The 16,827-nt window shown below is 47.7% G+C and overlaps 1 protein-coding gene across 1 annotated transcript in view; it reads right to left on the reverse strand.

The window, feature by feature from the left end:
• The window catches only part of LOC103908596 (TGF-beta receptor type-2-like), a 34,177-nt gene extending 17,625 nt beyond the window's left edge, over positions 1–16,552 (reverse strand). The window contains exon 1 of the mRNA XM_009290992.2: positions 16,359–16,552. Coding sequence (XP_009289267.1) covers positions 16,359–16,410 — 52 coding nt within the window. The 5' untranslated portion in view covers positions 16,411–16,552. The remainder of the gene's footprint in view (positions 1–16,358) is intronic.
• Between the last annotated feature and the right edge of the window lie 275 nt (positions 16,553–16,827).

Consider the following 16,827-nt stretch of genomic DNA (forward strand, 5'->3'; position numbering starts at 1 on the left):
ATCTAAACAACAAAAAAAAAACTTCAAAAAAAAAAAAAAAAAAAAAAGACAAAAAAAAGCTGGATAAGCAAAACTTGGAACAAACTATAAACTAATTAAATGTGGGTTGAGTTTTCCAAAAATAAATTGAAGCCATAAGGATGTGATGTGAGCCAATAAATAGTACAGTTAGTCGTTATAGTGGAATGACAGTTAGAAAGATGGTTTGAAGTCACCGATAGGTGGGCTCACAGTGAGCTTGGCTTCCTATCAATAGGAAGGCTTGTTCTCTTGTGCATGAGAACAGGATCAAGTCTTCTGGTATCTATAACTGGGACCCCAGAGAGGTTACTGAGAGAATACGAGCCGATTTTCAAGTAGAGGAATAAAGGAAAAAACTATGCCAGAAGTGCCTGAGTCTCCCCTGCAAGAGCAGCAGGGGTGATACCACCACCCAAGGACAGCAGGATATTTTTTCACGTGTGTTGGGGCAGCCGTCCAGCCTCTCGTTGCCCACAGGGCATCCATGCTTTCTGCTTGGCCACCTGCAAGGCCCATTGAAGCACCACCGCTGTAGTCAATAACCCATCCTCTTCCCCCATAAAAGAGTCATCTAAAACAGCTCTCCAAGAGAATTTCATACCAGTCCCATCACTGCAGCCACAGAAGCAGTCAGCTCCCAACAGATGAGCTTTTTGCTCGCTTGCCAGGTGCTCAGCTGCCAATGGTGACTGCAGCTGTAAGAACCCAGTGGGATAAATAGGGCTCTAATTAGCTCACCTCTACCAGTGCAGCCCCAGATAGCAGGTAGGTCATCCACCACCTAACTTTGGCTCCAGCTTTCTGCATGCTGCAGTCGCCAAGGAGGGTGAATCACTAAGGAGCGAGCCTGGGGTGCACAGAGGTGGAGGCACGGTGCATTCGTTACAGGGAAGGAGAAGGCGCTTCGTAGCCAAAGCAATGGCATGTACATGCAATGCATTTTCGCTGTGGGGCAGAATGAGCAGTTTTAGTTCTCAAATATTCTCTCTGGCGTGCTGTCTTGTGACAACTAAACATCAGATGGGCTTAAGGAAAAGCGCTTGGTGTGAGATGCTAAAGCACTTGCGCCCCTCCAGCTCTCCCCCTCCCAAGGTGGAAGGGAACCTTCCACAATTAAAGGGCAATTTGCCCTTAAATTGCTTTTATTTTTTCAAGGACAAAGAAAAATTGATCATTTTTAGGTCATAAATGCTTTACAGTGAGGTCTACCCCCTCTTGTCTGTGTATCTTTAATCATCCCAGGGTGGAGCTGATGCTAACTCAGCAATTGCAGAGGTCTTCCCAGCTTGACATTACTGCAGCAGCTCTGGGAGCTCTCTGCATCATCTTTTCCACGCAGGTCAGTCAACCTGTAATCCCCAGGCTTTGCACTCAGACAGACTAAGGCCTGGGAGATTAGCTGCCGTGCTGTGTGGCTTTCTTTAACCAGCAGCACGCTTAAACGCAGGATTGGGGAGCACCTGTATCTCAACCCTGCAGCCACGTTGCTCCTGGAAACCCCTGGGTAAGTGCCTTGATGGAAACCCAACCTGTGCTGAGACCTGCTTTCCCATCTGGGTGAGCTCGGGCTCAGCAGCGAGTCCTTCATCCGCCGCCGAGTTCAGGATTAAGCTTTGCCTTGGGCTTTCATCCATGGCTAGCGACATGACTACGCAATAACAGAGCCTCTCATAAAATTATTATGAGAACAAACAAATTCCTTCCCTATTATATACCGTACTTGTTTTTAAGATTAAAACAACAGCAGGGCTGATGGGCTCTGCTCTCTCACTGACCCATGTGAGAACACCAGGACCTTGGTGTTCTCCATTGGTAGGTTACTCCTGAGTTCCCCCCTCCACAAAGCAACCATCAGTGCCATGGATGGGCTATGACAGGGTAATTCCTATGTCCCTGATTTCCAGGAGATCCTATGCAGGGTCAGAAGTCCCCATTGCAATTGTTCAGCGTGACCTAACAGAGGTCCCAGATTTCCCGCAGTCAGCTCCGGCTTGAGCTAGATCCGATCTGTTGGAAAGCTCCCGGTCTCACTGCAGCATCCAGCAGTGCTGCAGGATCTCCCCAGAACTAGACCTCAAGCTGTTGTACTTTTATTTTGGATGGAGTTTGGCTTCCTCCAGCTCAGTTCTGTTCTCCAGTGATGGGATCTGGTGCTATTTTCCGCTGCTGAACCGAAGAGCTTTTTAGTATCGGGCCGCTGTTCTCCATCCATGTGTTTTACAAACACTGTATCTTCATCTTCATGGGAGAGGTAGGGCAGACCAAATGGAGCTGAAAAAGCTTACTATCCCATTTTTTGCCCCTGTGAGGCACAAGCCCCCGGCTCCCACAGGAAGCCCAGCAGCGCTTACGCTGCATTCGGTTCAGAGGACCAGGCTCTGCCCTCAGGTATGTGGTCCCACATCGTCCTGCATAATAAATACTGTACTTGGCAGAGTACAGTATGGAGCAAGGAGTGAGCCAGTAAAGTTTCCTGGTGAATAAAAAGGGACTGATTTTGATTGCGTTAGACATCAGTGTTTCCCGGTGCCAGAAAGACATGCAGTATACGTTTCTGGTTTGCTTGGACCTTCTTCAAACAGGCTGGTAACTGACTTATTCCACCACTTATTTTTCCTTTGTGAAAATATCCCTTTAAATTAAGTGTTTAGCAAATACTGCTTAGTCCCATTACAAAGTAAATTGGGTATGGATCGTACCAGCAGACTTCTCCAATCTCTTTCAGATGCTTAAATTACATCATGATCTAACTTCACCCCAGGGAGAGACGAGCTCTGCAGAATATTGTCCGTCCTTCTGCTTTGGTAATCTCCGGTATTTCTTGGGTACCTTTCGCAAGTTGTCTACGTGTCAGTGCAATGACTCAGCTTTTGGGGCCTTGGGACGTTTCATACAGAGGTATCCCAGGGTCGTGCCCCAACAAAGCTGGCACCATCCGGGTAAGCTGGATGCCCGGTGCTCGGTGAGGAGGATTTGGCCGGAGGGGTTTCTCTTTGATTTCGGTCAGTTGATGTCTGTGCCTGTGGGTGAGGACAGGGAGAGCGCGTCCGACCCCACGCTCCTCCATCTGCCCTTGGAGCCGCTTGTCTCCTCCATCCACCACGACATCCCATCTTGTTCATGCCCGAGGCACTGAAATTAGGTAACACCAAGGACCCTTCTCCTCCACCCGCAGCAAGATGCTTCCCCTCCAGGAGATCTCAAGTTTCCTGCCCCAGATTTCACTTTCTGTCCCCCAAAGCTGCTCCTGCTGGGACAACCCACGCTCCATCCCTCTGGGCCCTCGTTTGTCCTGGAGGTCTGGGTGCTGGTCCAGAGTCCGGCCGGTGCCCACCGCCAGCGCGGGCTGGCAGGGAGCAGGTGTGCTGCTGCAGGATGGCTGGGCTGGCAGGGACGCCTGTGGCAGGAGGGCAGCATGGGCAATTATCTGCCATATTGTGCTCTCGCTTGTGTTTAAAAACAACAACAGCTCAACTGACTCATAGATCCTACGGCCTCTGAGTCATTTTTTATTTCTGGATTTCACTGCTCTGCCCTTTGCAATGAAGGGAGTTGCATGTGCGCGCGCGCACACACACATCAAGTTCACATTTGTTTTTCCCCTATAAAAACAAAACGATTTCCATACCATTAATGAAACAGAAATGATTTGACTCCGCGTACCCTGGCTTTTATTTTCCATTGTATAAACTCTGCAGATGAAATAATGATGGTTGTAAAGTAAACCTCTCTTTTTTTTTTTTTTTTTTTTTTTCCCTCCTTTCCCTTTCCAGGCAGCCTCTTTTCGAAATAGCAATAGGGAGTCACTTACAGACTTGGCTTGTGCTGAGCCCGTAGTAATTAACCCCTTCGTCCCCAGCTTTTCCTCTGTTGATATTTAGCCACAGCGTGGGTGAAGGCAGCAGCAGGTCTCCCCTGGGACTAGAAGCAAAGCGGGAGAGCAGAGCACACAGGGAAACATGGGAAAGGAGGAGAAGAGTTGGTCCGTGCAAAGCAGTGGAGGGTGCTTGGGGTGATGCACCCATGGGTTGGACAGCTTTCCTGGGAGAGCCAGGGCGCTGGCCCTGCAGAGCTGGATGTACCTGCACTCTTCATGCACACCTCATTTTTTTGGGTGCAAGTCAGCACCACCGTTTTGTGTTTAGCCTGGCAGCCCCATCCTGGGTCATCTCCCTTCTCGCTCCTCGGGGACCACCAGCACTGACACCTCAGCGCAATGTCCTCTCTCCTCCACACCGCCACTGCGGAAATAATCTGTGGTAAATAATTTAATCACCAAATCTTGCCCTTTCTGTTTACAGGGCCATTATGATTTTACGAATTACCCAGAGGAAAATTAATAGGGTGAGGTAATACCTTACACGAGCAGCAGATACAGCTGGAGCTGGGCGCGCGAGCACGTGCCTGCCTTGCCCTGCGGGACGGGGTGAACTGCCCTCCCTGCGGGAATGTGAGCTCTGCTTTTTGATATACCCTTACCATTACACATGGTCTGCCCAGGCAATCTGTCTATCTTCAAGGCTTATAAACATGCCACAAGCATTTTTCCTAATCGCATCTATCACGCAGCGGCATGGCCCTGCATCCCCCCAGCATCGGTTCAGATGCTTCCCCGATGCCTGGCCCGGGTGGGTTAGTGACACTGGCTGAGATACTGTTACTCTTCCCAGACTGGGTGATGTGTTTTATATTATTTCTCTTGGATTTATTAAGCATTATGTAACCGGCTAACCAATCCCGCATGCGATACAATCGCGGCTGATTTCATGTCAGTGGAAAGTAAACAAAAAAAATGTTCTGAAGTGGCTGAACTGAAATTCATTTCCACATGCAAAGCAATTCCTGGAGGATCTTCCCCATCTCCAGGCGGCTACTTTGCATCCAGGCTCTCATGCAACTCATTAGAAAAGAGTTACGGAAAAATTGCATGTTGTACATGACAGGGCGTTATAAGCAAATCCTCTCTGTTTACTCTCCACATGAAATTATTAAGATAAAGTTTATTTTACTTAATTATTTTTAAGTATCTTTGCAGATTCCTGCTGCTCCTTGAAACGCATTACGCTGGCATATTGTTTCTCTTTTAGCTGGAGGATTCCTTCAAATGTGAAAATTATTACTCACCAAAGAAAGTTTGGCATTAAAGTTTGAAAAAACAAAGCAAGCCAGCCCTTCAGTCCTGAGCTCCCGAAGCCCAGCAGGACCCGGCCCAACATGACAGGGAGGTTGTTCTGCCCTTGCCCAGCTTTGGAAGGACTATTAAGTACCAGGTGAGGCAAAAACTATACACCCATTAGACTCTGAACTCAAGCTCTTTCAGGAGCACTCTTCTTTCTGGTGTTACAGACAACATCCTTCCCATTAACACCAGTTTGCACCCTGAGACGTTGAGGATGGGGGAACGCGGAATGGATAAAACACAGACCTGGTGGCCCTGTACCATTTTGTTCGTTCTTCTCAGTGTCTTTGAAACATTCAGCAATGTCTGAAAATGTTGTGTGTATTTCTGAATCCATTTCACCGATGCACTTAACCTTCACTGAAACATCAGTAAAGTCGGTGGCAACACCCAGTTGCATGTTATTTGCATTTTTTTTCAGTAAGCCCCTAAGGCACTCAAGCACCTGCTTCACCCAGGCAAGCAGCTTAGTCCAAGTTAAGCTGAATTGTTGAATTAGGCCTGGCTGGGCCTATGTAACGCTGGGCAAACCTAACAGCGTTTGCCACTTGCCGGGCTGCAATTGGAACATAAAGGTGGCACCAAGCCGTGATCCCCGGTGCAGATGATGGGTTGTGAAGGGGCAGGACAGGACAGCCCTGAAGGCGATGCTGGTGGGCAAGTTCACAGCTCCGCATGAGTGTCACCTAGCCTTGTGCCGACTCACTGGATGAGCAAAGTTGTCCTAAAACCAGGAGGAAACCCACAAGTTAGGGGTTTGTCCACCATTCTGGAGGCTCACTTATCCCCTCAGGAGATGAGCAGGGACGGGGTCTGCAGGAGTACTCAATGCCCCACAGCCCTCATTGAAAAGGTGGCCCGAGGCAGGGTTGAAGGTTAGCACAGGAGTCCCTCAAGTCGCACAGGACAGCAGCTTAACACAAGGTTTTTTCACTCCCTAAGTGCCGAGTGTGTGCTGGCTGTGGCGGGTTGCTGTGTAATTACGGCTGGTACCTCCAGAGCCGTTACCATGCCAGGCAAAAACTGCCCTGGCAGACAAAAGCAGTTGTGAGTTTGCCCGGTAATAACTGTACTTATCCCATTAAGCGTTAACCAGCAGCTGCTGCTTAAGTACTGGGCTATGAAAGTCAAACGCGAGAAGCTACGACGCAAACGAAGGCTTGCGGCCGTCCTGTGTCTGAAGGTGCAACACAAGATCTCGGCTGACAAGAAGTCCCTTTCATTGCACCTATTGCCCCTATTCCTTTCTCTTTCGTATCTTTGCTGTCCTTCCCACCCATGCATGGCATTGGAAAAGCCCTGAGAGAGCAAGTTAAGCCAGCAGTGCAGCCTGAACAACAAGTCTGGGGGCTGGGAGGGGAACCCCCCCCACAGCTGGGGGTCAGTCCAAGGAGAAACCATATATACACCCAGTCGCATGTGGTTACCTCCACCAGCGCCACGCCACGGACCCACCGCCACAGCAAATCCCACCAGCCCAGACAGCACGTGAGAGGAACATGCCACTTCTCCCGGTGTTATGGAAAGCACAGCAATTTATTCAAGGTCTGAGGAGGGGGAAAACTGCAGAGGACAATGTTCATAACCAATTTTAGCAGCTCTGCTGGTGCCTCTGTTTATCTGGGGCTTTGCAGGGTAAAGCAATGCATTAGCATATGCCATGGCATGGTGTGCATAAGGTGCTGGTGGGGTTTGCAGAGGGCTAAGCTAGCATGTCCCCCGTGGAAAGTGCCTTCTGATGAATGGGGATTCGCACGCCGCGTTTTCAGAGGGCTCTGACATTTCAGCCCTTTGAAGAGCACTTTGCAGTGATCCGGTTTTGACTAAATCCTGGTCTTAAAAATGAGTCCCTTCTTCCCACCTCCCACACTGCTTGGGAGAAGGAGTCACAGCCTGGTCACGCACGGGTGGTTTGAGCTCATCTTGTCACAAGTCGTTGCAGAAATTGCTGAGGATTTAACAGCACTTGCAGGTCTGGGAGCTGAATGGCAGAAGGTAAGAGTCAACTGACTCCATAATGCTGTTGCCATCGTTTTTGTTGGTCTTGTTTCTGCAGAGCCATCAACAGCGTATCCTATATCTGGTTTATTCAACTGCAGCTTCTGCATCTCATTCTCAGGAAGACCCAGCAGAGACGAGTCCCTCTCTCTACATAGAAAAAGCAGCAGCAATCAACATAACACCAAAAACAAGTGAGCTGCAAGTCAGTTGCAGACGTTGCTCTGTCTTGACTACTGCAATCCAAGTAAAACTACAGCACAGCAGGTTTTTTTTACTCTTGTCATCATATTATACTGTGAAATTCAGTTTTATATGTATTTTTCAGGCTCTGCAGGAATCCTGGATCTCTGTGAATAGATGGAAGTGAAATTTAAAAATATCATCCAAATAGGTAAACATGTCAGAAACATTATCTGGGTCACATTTGGGCAACAGGGTTTGCTCTGTTTTAAGTGCAAATGGTTTACTGATGATTTAGATGAACTTCCTGAGGAGCACTTGAAATTCCTGGCACACGTTTGATTTACCATCTGCTAGAAGGACTTCGATGAGCCCACAAAGAGATGTTAGACTGGAGCTGCTCTTCATATCTCGGGTGGACTTTTCGTGATTGACTAGTTTGTATTTTTTTGCATTTGTATGATTTTGATTCCCAAGGAGAAGCAAGACTTGCAAGGGATGTGCGACGAGCTGCCGGGGCAGAGATGCTCTGTTAATTCTCCGTCAATGTGCTGTCATCAAGTTGTTCCAGCACTGCCTGTTCTTTATGTCTGTTAGAATTATTACGTAGAGTCGAGTTCTGCCCTCATGTAGACAGGATCTAACAGTAATTAAGTAATTTGTGCTGTCAGAGGGAACTTGAACTTGAGGCTAGCCTGGATTACAGGCGCTAAAAACTTTCTCACTTTTCCTAAAGCGTCCCACATTTAGCACGTAAATAGATGGTGTGTTCTTCTCTTTCATTTCTTTCTTGATCTCTTAAAAAAATATCTTTTAAGGAGCTTGTGTTGTAACCTACCAAAAAGCACTGCCCAATAGGGTTGAATTCAACTTGAATATTTTCCATTTTTCTAAAGTAGAAGAGGGCTATGGCAGAAGGGCAGAGGGAGCAGGTTTTTGGAAAGGAATTTTTGCAGGAATGGGACCAAGTGTCCTGTTGACAGGGCCTGAAGTGCTTTTTCTCTGCACATGAAAGTAACGGAAGCTTGCGTGTCTGTGCGATGCCTCTCCAGAGACCCCTTTTGCAGGAGAAGGAGAGGGTTCCTGCAAGCCCCAGCCCCTTGGCAGAGCTGCAGCCCAGCTCCAGGGAGCCTCGGCAGCTGGAGGGGACAAGGTGCAGGGGCCGAAGCTGCTCCTCCAGCGTGGAGGAACGGACAAAGAGGGGAATGTTCTCCGTTCACCATCTCCCGCTCTGAGATCTCATCATTTTGCAGTAGCACATTGCCTTTTCAACTCAGCGTCCTGCCCCAGGATACCTCCTGAAACATGTCGCGGTCTGAACATTGCTGAGCAGTACTTCTGCCCAGGAGCTGCCTCCCAGGCCACAGCCTGTTGCAGAGGTAATAGCTCCGGCGAGGGTGAAAGAAAAGCTTGTGCCGCTCTTTTACAAACAGGTGAGCACAGGGCACATATACAAAATGAGAGTAAACGTGTGCCAGGGAGATCTCACCCCCAAGCAAATATCTTGTGCCTCTGGTGGGAATGTCTGTGACCGTTTTCTACCACCACCGGGTGCCTTTTGACAAATTAAAGACATGGCAGGAACTGAGCTCCCAAGGGATCCATTGGTCTTATTTCTGTGGACGCTTGTACCCTGGGTCTATTTGAAGAAGGATGATTCATTCAACTGCTCGTTGCTTATGGCTCTGTGTGTCACTTCCTATTGTAAGAAGAAGGGTCTTGTTTGCTATCGTGGACTGGTTGGGGCTAATTTTGGGATAGATCTAGCGTGGAAAAAATGCTTTACGCAGCAAGACAGCGGCTGATTCAGTTTCTTCCACGCTGGATGCTGGTGTTCAGAGTCTCCCAGGCAGCAAGTTTTATCAAGCAACATCAGACAGATGTTCCTCATCGTGTCCCAGCTGCATTGGCTGGTGACCTGCTCTGTCAAACACTTGTCAGAGGACACAGGCATTCATTCTGCATGGGTGGCATTTTATTAAATGATCCACCTGAAAACAGCAATGGATCTTTTAAAAGACATACCTATACCTGTAATAGTTGTAAAGACCCCAGAAGGACTTGTGGTCATGGCACTCCCAAGAAGTGTTCCTGGGAAGGGGTCCGAGTTCCTGATTTTGCAGGAAAAGAGAAGAAATGCTTCTCTGGATTTCCAGTGCCAGGCACGGTATGAATTCACATTGGCAGTATCCTCTTTCTGATGGGGTGCATGGTGCCCCAAGGCAATGCAGGACACAGTCAAGCTGTCTGGTTTGGGATGGCTGAAGTGAGAAGGGATCCCTATCAAAATCTCAGGGTTTTGCATTGTCGATCTAAGGAAAAGGCCCCTTTTAGTGGTGTAACAACCAGCAGGCCAGGAACTTCAGCAGATGTCCCTGGGCCTCCCAGAAGCAAAGATATAAGAAAAGTGTGTTGTTCCCAGAGGGAACATCTTCGCAGGGGTATTGGGGGAACTGAAAAGATTCAGAGATGCTCAGATACTGGGGCAAGGAGATGCCTTGTCAACGATCGGATCACATCAGTCAGTGTCACTTCAGGTGAGTGCTTCAGGGCTCAGCCCCGCCTGGACCCTGGACCAGGGCAATAAGCCAGCCCTGTTTACTGACTGCCATGCTTGCTGGCACAACTGCGTCAGCACTGCTTTGCATGCAGGGCATGTATTAGGGTGTGATGGTCCTGAAGGCACGGACTCTTCAGCTCCCAGGCATGGTCAGAGGACTTGCCATCATATGTTGCAAGGGAAGGACAACAGCTCTTTGCAGGCTGAGTGAAGGTGGGCAGGCGTTTCCTTCAGACACCTTCAGGCCTCATCAGCACTGACTCTGTAGCCGGGGTGGAAGCTGCTGGGGATGGCTTTCTTTGGACCTCTGCTTACCCAGAAGAGCTGGAGTTTTGGACCTGGTGGAGAGTAAACGACATGGAGCTAAAGGGAGCATCTCCATCCACAGCATGGCAAGGTGAGAGGTCTTGCCACAGGCCCAGGCAGAGCATGTCCAGTATGAAGCTGGTTCAACCACTTCCAGAGTCATGGCCAAGGCGTGGGTTGAACTGGAGCACGGGACTCTGCAAAGTGACACCCAGCAGCTGCCACCACTGCAGCCGCACGTCAGCTCCCCATTACAGCTTGCTCCTGCTGATAGCTGCAAATTGCACAGCAGAAATATTGAAAACATCTTTTTTTTTTTAATGATTATTATTTCAATCTTGAGTCCAGCTGTAAATAATCCTGTCTACTCAAGGGTAACACTTGGGTCGAGGTATATCCTCAGAGCTGCTAGAATCCACGTGGGCGATAGTCCTCCATCCAGTGCAGACTGGCAGGCTGCGGTGTACAGCTGGACACATTAATTACCCCAACGCCGAGATGCATTTGCTGTAGTATATATCAGCTGTCGTTTGTCAGGCATGTTCCTGGCTTATCAATGGGAAGCAAAACACTGCAGTGGAACAGCTCCGTGGAAGGGTAAGTCCTGGAGTGGCGTAATTGGTGGGAGCATGGGCCGCAGAGGGGATTGCACAATAAACAGGCTCTCCCACTTCCCCTAAAAGCTTGACAGCTACCAGCAGCTGGCAGGAGAGTTTCAGCCCTACATGAGCTGTAACAAAAAGATGAACCAACTGACGAACAAGAAATATGACTCTGATGGACCTTACAGATCCTTTCCGGAGGCAGGATCACAACGGTCGTCTCTGAATTCAGGGATGTGCATGCGAGCAGGGCCAAGACAGCTTTCAGCCACCCCTTCACTTCCCCCTGAAGGTCCCTAAGGAAATGTTATCCCACAGTTGGGGTCCAGCACGGAGATAATGTAGCTGTAATCCACAGGTTTGATAAGGCAGGCAGCCAGTGGTGTTATCTCCCCTCTACATGGAGGCCCCTTCCAGCACGAGGCTTTCACTTGGCACACAGCGCTAAACACTGGATGTGAAAAGAGCAAAGTGTGTGGGAGCTGCTGATTTTGTCCCTTGGTGGGACTGTTTTTTTTTAATAAAAAGATCAGATGTTGCGCTTCCTTGAAAACACGACAATCTATGGGAGAGTTCATTAGTTTATGGCAAGTTGCAACACTGTGGAGCCCGGCTGAAAGCAAATGTTATTGCAGAGAGTTATCACTAAGGGGAGAGGAAAATAATGTCCCGAGGAAATAAACTCGACGGAGCAAAACATGGAACAATATAAAGCTGTGGAGGACAGGCAGTAGAGTTGAACACTTTCTCAGAATAAAAGCCCCCAGTCACCTGTTTTTAATGCCAATGTTTGTTTTCTGCATATTCAGTGAATATGTGGGACACATCTGGTCAGGACTCCATCTCTAATGGGAGTAACAAGTATCATGATTGCAGCTGGCTGAACTTTTTTAATACTAGCACACAAAAATGTCTTTGTGACCATCATTAAATAGTGATAACACCAGTAAAACACCAGTAAAAGTCAGCTTGGGTTTTGGGGGTTTTTTTTAGAAAACAGTGTGTTTTAATTTCAAGTTCCATGGAATTATATTTCAAAAAGGACTTTCCTCTACAAAGCCCCCCACTAAAATACAGATTTGAGCAGCTTTAATGATGACCAGCCTGTCTCAAGTCTGAGCAAAGCTGAAGATGCAAGGGGAGAGGAAATGCCCGCTTTCATAAATCTGACATAGCTGTACACTGCTAGCTTTCTTAGCCTTCAGTTAGTCTAACTTACACCAAGGGCTGAAACTATAGCATCAGGTTTGGAGAAGTGTAAAGGTGAATTCAAAATAATCCGTCACTTGCCTTGCTGAGTCTCATGCCACTTCCAACACTGCAGAGGACTCTGGTTTGCATTGTCAGTTTTTTCCTTGTGTTTTCCCCTTTTATTTCCTAACTGGAGAATTTATTGCAACTTTGCTCTTATTTAGCCTCATGGTAGTATGCACAAGTTTCTCCTTCAGGCAGTGGAATGCTGTGCCTGCTCCCAATCCAGCTACCTGCACCCAGCCAACATGGGGCCCTTGCAGCCGCTTGGTTTGTTTTGAGGGCGATAATTTCTTCCTTGGTGTTTTGACTGTCTTAAAACAACACCAAAACAAAATATGGTGCTACTTGAGAAGGATTGTCATAACCAACCCTGCAGCCGTGTGTCCCGGGTGGGCAGCACCCACCTCCATGTGCTGCGTAGCCTGGGAGAAGAGGTCTGCTCTGCTGTTCCAGCTCAGCCTTTGACCTGCGAAGCTCCTTTCTGCAAATGGATGTATTTGCCTGTGAAACAGAGGGTGACTCTTCCTTCGTCCTTTCCTTCCCTCCTCCTCTCACCAGCTCAGGTTTCACCCCATGTTCCTGAATTGTGTGTACGTTGGTGTTGGGGTGCAATCCCGATAGCTCCCCTGCCTGAGGAGTAGGCTGATGTTTCAGTGGCAGTACAACCCCTGGTTTTAGCTCTGGTGACCTTAGAAATAAGAGGCTGACTTCTTGAACAAGCTGCCTGAGGAGCCTGGGATAGGTCAGAGATTTCTTGAACAGATCAAAAGCCAGAGATGTTTTTCTGACAGCCCGGGAGCTCCCTGTCATGATTTATGAATTATATACACTCTGTATGTTTAGCCGCAGAGGCTCACTGGGGGAACAGGGGCTGGTTTGTATAAGCAGGAAAGAGCATGTGGCTTCAGAGAGCCACCATCTACCAAGAGATAACCCCTTGAACGCGCTCTCTGTGGAGCCATCAAAGTGCCTTGAGGGACAGTGGCAAAGGGAGCCCAGGAGACTCACAGCAAAAAATGTCACAATATTTTAGCAAGCCAGCATTTCAATGGGAGACCGAGTTATTGGGAAGCAGACCCAAACCCCAGGAGCTGGGAGCTCTGGACTCAGGGCAGCAGATCTGCAACCTTCCCTTGTTTCACAAATCCTCTTTCTCTTTCTTTGGAGCTTCAGCAGATCCCATGGGGTACAGCTCTCCCTTGGTAAGTGCTACGTGCCCTGGCAGATTTTGAGTTTCATGTCCTCTTTTGGAGGTTGGATGCCCAAAGGCACTCTGCCGGGCTCCTGGGGCTCTTCATGCCCTGAGAGCTGTCGTCGCACCAGTGACACTTAGCTCATGTTCTTGATGTTGTCTCAACAGCTCAGAGAGTTGTGATGCTTTTCTCTCCTCTCCGTGAGACAAGATTTTGCTCAGACCATGCTTGCGTGGCCTGACCTGAGCCCTATTCCTGACAGACACAGCATGAGGGAGACTTTCCCGATTCTGATGTAAAACAGGGCAGGAAAACTCCTAATTATTAACTTTAAGGCCAGAGTGTTTCCACATGCACAATACAGTAATCCCTATATCATGTCCATAACTTCTAGATTATAGTCTACCGAGCAGATAGTCTTGCAGTCATTGAAGGCTTTTGAGCAACAAAAATCCACCGCATCCTGAGCCTGAGTAATTACCTGCTGGAACAACTTTACTGTGTTGTGCTCTAACACAAAAGCACCCGGTTTCAGCTTCCAGCATCTACATCTTGTTCTTCCTCTGTCCCATAGAAGAGGAAGCCTCTGCCAGAAAGCATCTCTCCGGGCCCTGGTTATAGGTGATGACTAGCTCACCTCCCAGCTCTCTCCTGGCCAAACTAAAGACACTGAAAGCCTTCAGACCCCACACTGTAAGACAGGTTTTCCAATCCTGAACGATCCTTGTATTTTTTTTGTCCTGGGCTAGGTAAATCCAGAACTGCGCTGGAAGGATTCCCTGCTCCCCTGCGTGAGTGTTTGTGTTAGCAGTGGTGCAACTACAGCTCCTGTCTGCACCTTCTGCTGAGAAAGCCATATAAAAATGCTGCCCTCCGGCAGCCACTGCCACTGGGGAGAAGTTTAAGGGTAGATATTTTGAAGCCTTGCTAGGGCTGGCCAGGGAGAATTAGGGAAATCCAGTAGCTGAAATTTTCAGCGGTCTGTCAGACTACAGTCCTTTTTTCCACCACATATGGACAAAAGCGGTCAGATGTGCTGTCTGATGACCACTCAACCATGTTGGTGACTAAAGGGATAGAGAGAGGCAGCGTGGAGCACAAACTGGGGTCTCTGCTGCCCCAGTGTAAACTCTTAGGGAGAGCAGCAAAGTCCCTAAAGATGCTCAGCTGGCCTCGAGGGAGTTGTTCTGGGATACCTGAGATGCAATCTGGGCCATGTTCTCTATCGCAAGTCTTAAATGTCTGTGCTAAGAGGAGCAACTTTGCTGCTGTCACCAAGCCAGCGCTGTTACTCTTTAAAGAGAAGCTGGATGAGTGGTGGGATTTGTTGCTTGAAGAATAACTGAACGTGTATTTTCTGTCATTTTGGGGCACTTGCTGTTCCCTTCTCTCTTAATGTCAATGCAAAATGGGCTCCCAGGCTACTTTTACTGTCTCAGAACGGCTGTATGGTTGATCTTAACACGACATGCAAGGGAAGTGGATATAGCCCCAGAAAACATATATCATTGTTGAGCTGAATCAGAGAGAGCAAGCCTTGGCTTATTTTTTTTTCCCCATACAGAGGCAAATTTTGTCATCATATCACTCACGTAACCTTTCAGACGAACTTAGTAATCATGATATGTTTTGGTTTGGCTTCTTTCAGATTAAAACCTTGCCTTTCAGAAAAAGGAAACCATAAGTTAAATAACTCCAAAATTAGGTATTTCTGAAGGATAATTAGTGGTCGTCTTTCTTACCAAAAACAACCCAAGACTGTGCTTTAAATAATACCTTGTAGTAATTCCTTGAGTTCTGCTCCAAATGTGATTAATTTAGCAGGATGTTATCGGTATAGCATCCTGCATTTCAAACCACACTTTAGGGTATTGTCTACAATAACGAATACTATTTATCCCCGCAACTTTTGGAAAAATCAGCCAGACCTTATGTCCTAAATCCCCCCATCTGGGTCTCTCTGCTTCAACAGTTGCACCAAGGGTTGTATTTGCCTACACACAAATTACAGACCGATCATATTCTTTCATTCCCTATTCCTGTAGATAGGGGGACCCATGTAAAGTGAATGCAGATACAGATCCCTGCCCCCCGTTATTTCATCTGGATGCAAAAATACTGGAATTATAATCCTCCTACTTCATCGCTTTGAGCAAAAAGCAATTTTAGTTGCATTGAAATTTCTATAGCGAGGGGAACGGGTCTGTGTTTGTAAAAGAGTTCACTGTAAAAAGTGCCATTGTCCACGCAAATATATAAATATATACTATATAGGGATATATGTGTGTATACACATACATAGGCACTGTATATACAGAAAGACACACACACATACTTAGGAGATGCGTATATAGCACTCACTCATATACAAATCTATTCCCTGTTATGAAACAATCATCAAGATATAAACAAGAGAAGTTAAACCATGGATGGGCACGTTTTCAAGTGCTGCTGGAGTGTTTTATCTACAGTATTGAAGAAGTGCTATCAAAACCTAAACAGGGCACTTATTACAAAGAAATCTTTACGTAAGTGCTGGAAAGGTTTGCCGAATAACCAGATGTTGTTGCAAAGACACTTCTCCTCCCCCTCTCCCCACTTCTTTCCTTCTTTAATAGTTTGATTAATTCTGTGCATGAACCGGGGCAGATAAAAGTTCTAAGCTGCAAACTTCACCACATCTGGACACTGTCGAAGCCAGATCGTTCAGCGGTGCACTTCAGTTGCTTTTAATCTCCCTCAATAAAATAAAAACTTCCAACAAGTAATGCTGACCTATATATATTTTTGCACTGTAAACACTGACATCTGCAAGCTGCTCCAAGCAAGCACGCAGCGCTTTCCACCAAGGCAAATGTTCGCCCTTCGCCGTAAGAGACATACACAGCTGATGCAGTTGTAGCAGTGTATTCTACTAAATTCTCAGCTATTTCCAATCCTCCGGCTAATTGCTGTCAGGGGAGAAATCAAAGATAAGCTATTTTGCTGGAGGAAGGAAAAATAAACGACCTCTCGGAGTATGTTGCTTAACATTGTCTAACCAGAAACATTTTTCTACTCACAGAAGGAGAGCAGCAGTAAGGAAAGCAGACCCGGTCTCCTCCAGTAACCCATTTTCTGGATCCCGCCAGCGACCAGAAGCCCAGCTTCACGGCGTTGACCAATTCATCTTCCCTCGGTGCAGCCAGTCTCCTGCGTTTCTGCTGTCAAGCCCGGAGCCCCGAGTTTGTGAGGCTCCCGGCTAGGCTTGCCGGGAAGGCGGATCCAGCCGCTAAAGCCCAGCTGTGTGTGGGGTCCGCCCAGGAACTGCAGTTTATGAACAAACTAAGCCTGACTCTCCTCTTGAAATATATACAAATATGGGAGGGGGAGCCGGGGGAAGAAGCCTGGCTCCAAGAAAAAGAGTTTGATTTTTTTTTCCGATGACAACACGGAGCTGCTCCCGGCTCTGTACGGCCCAAGGATCTTTGAAGGGAACCTAATGTCTACTGCATGCATCTAATCAAAAAGGCATGGGTAATCCTGCACGCC

The sequence above is a fragment of the Aptenodytes forsteri genome, unplaced genomic scaffold (genome assembly GCF_000699145.1).
Source record: "Aptenodytes forsteri isolate BGI_AS27 unplaced genomic scaffold, ASM69914v1 Scaffold29, whole genome shotgun sequence".
Lineage (NCBI taxonomy): Eukaryota > Metazoa > Chordata > Aves > Sphenisciformes > Spheniscidae > Aptenodytes > Aptenodytes forsteri.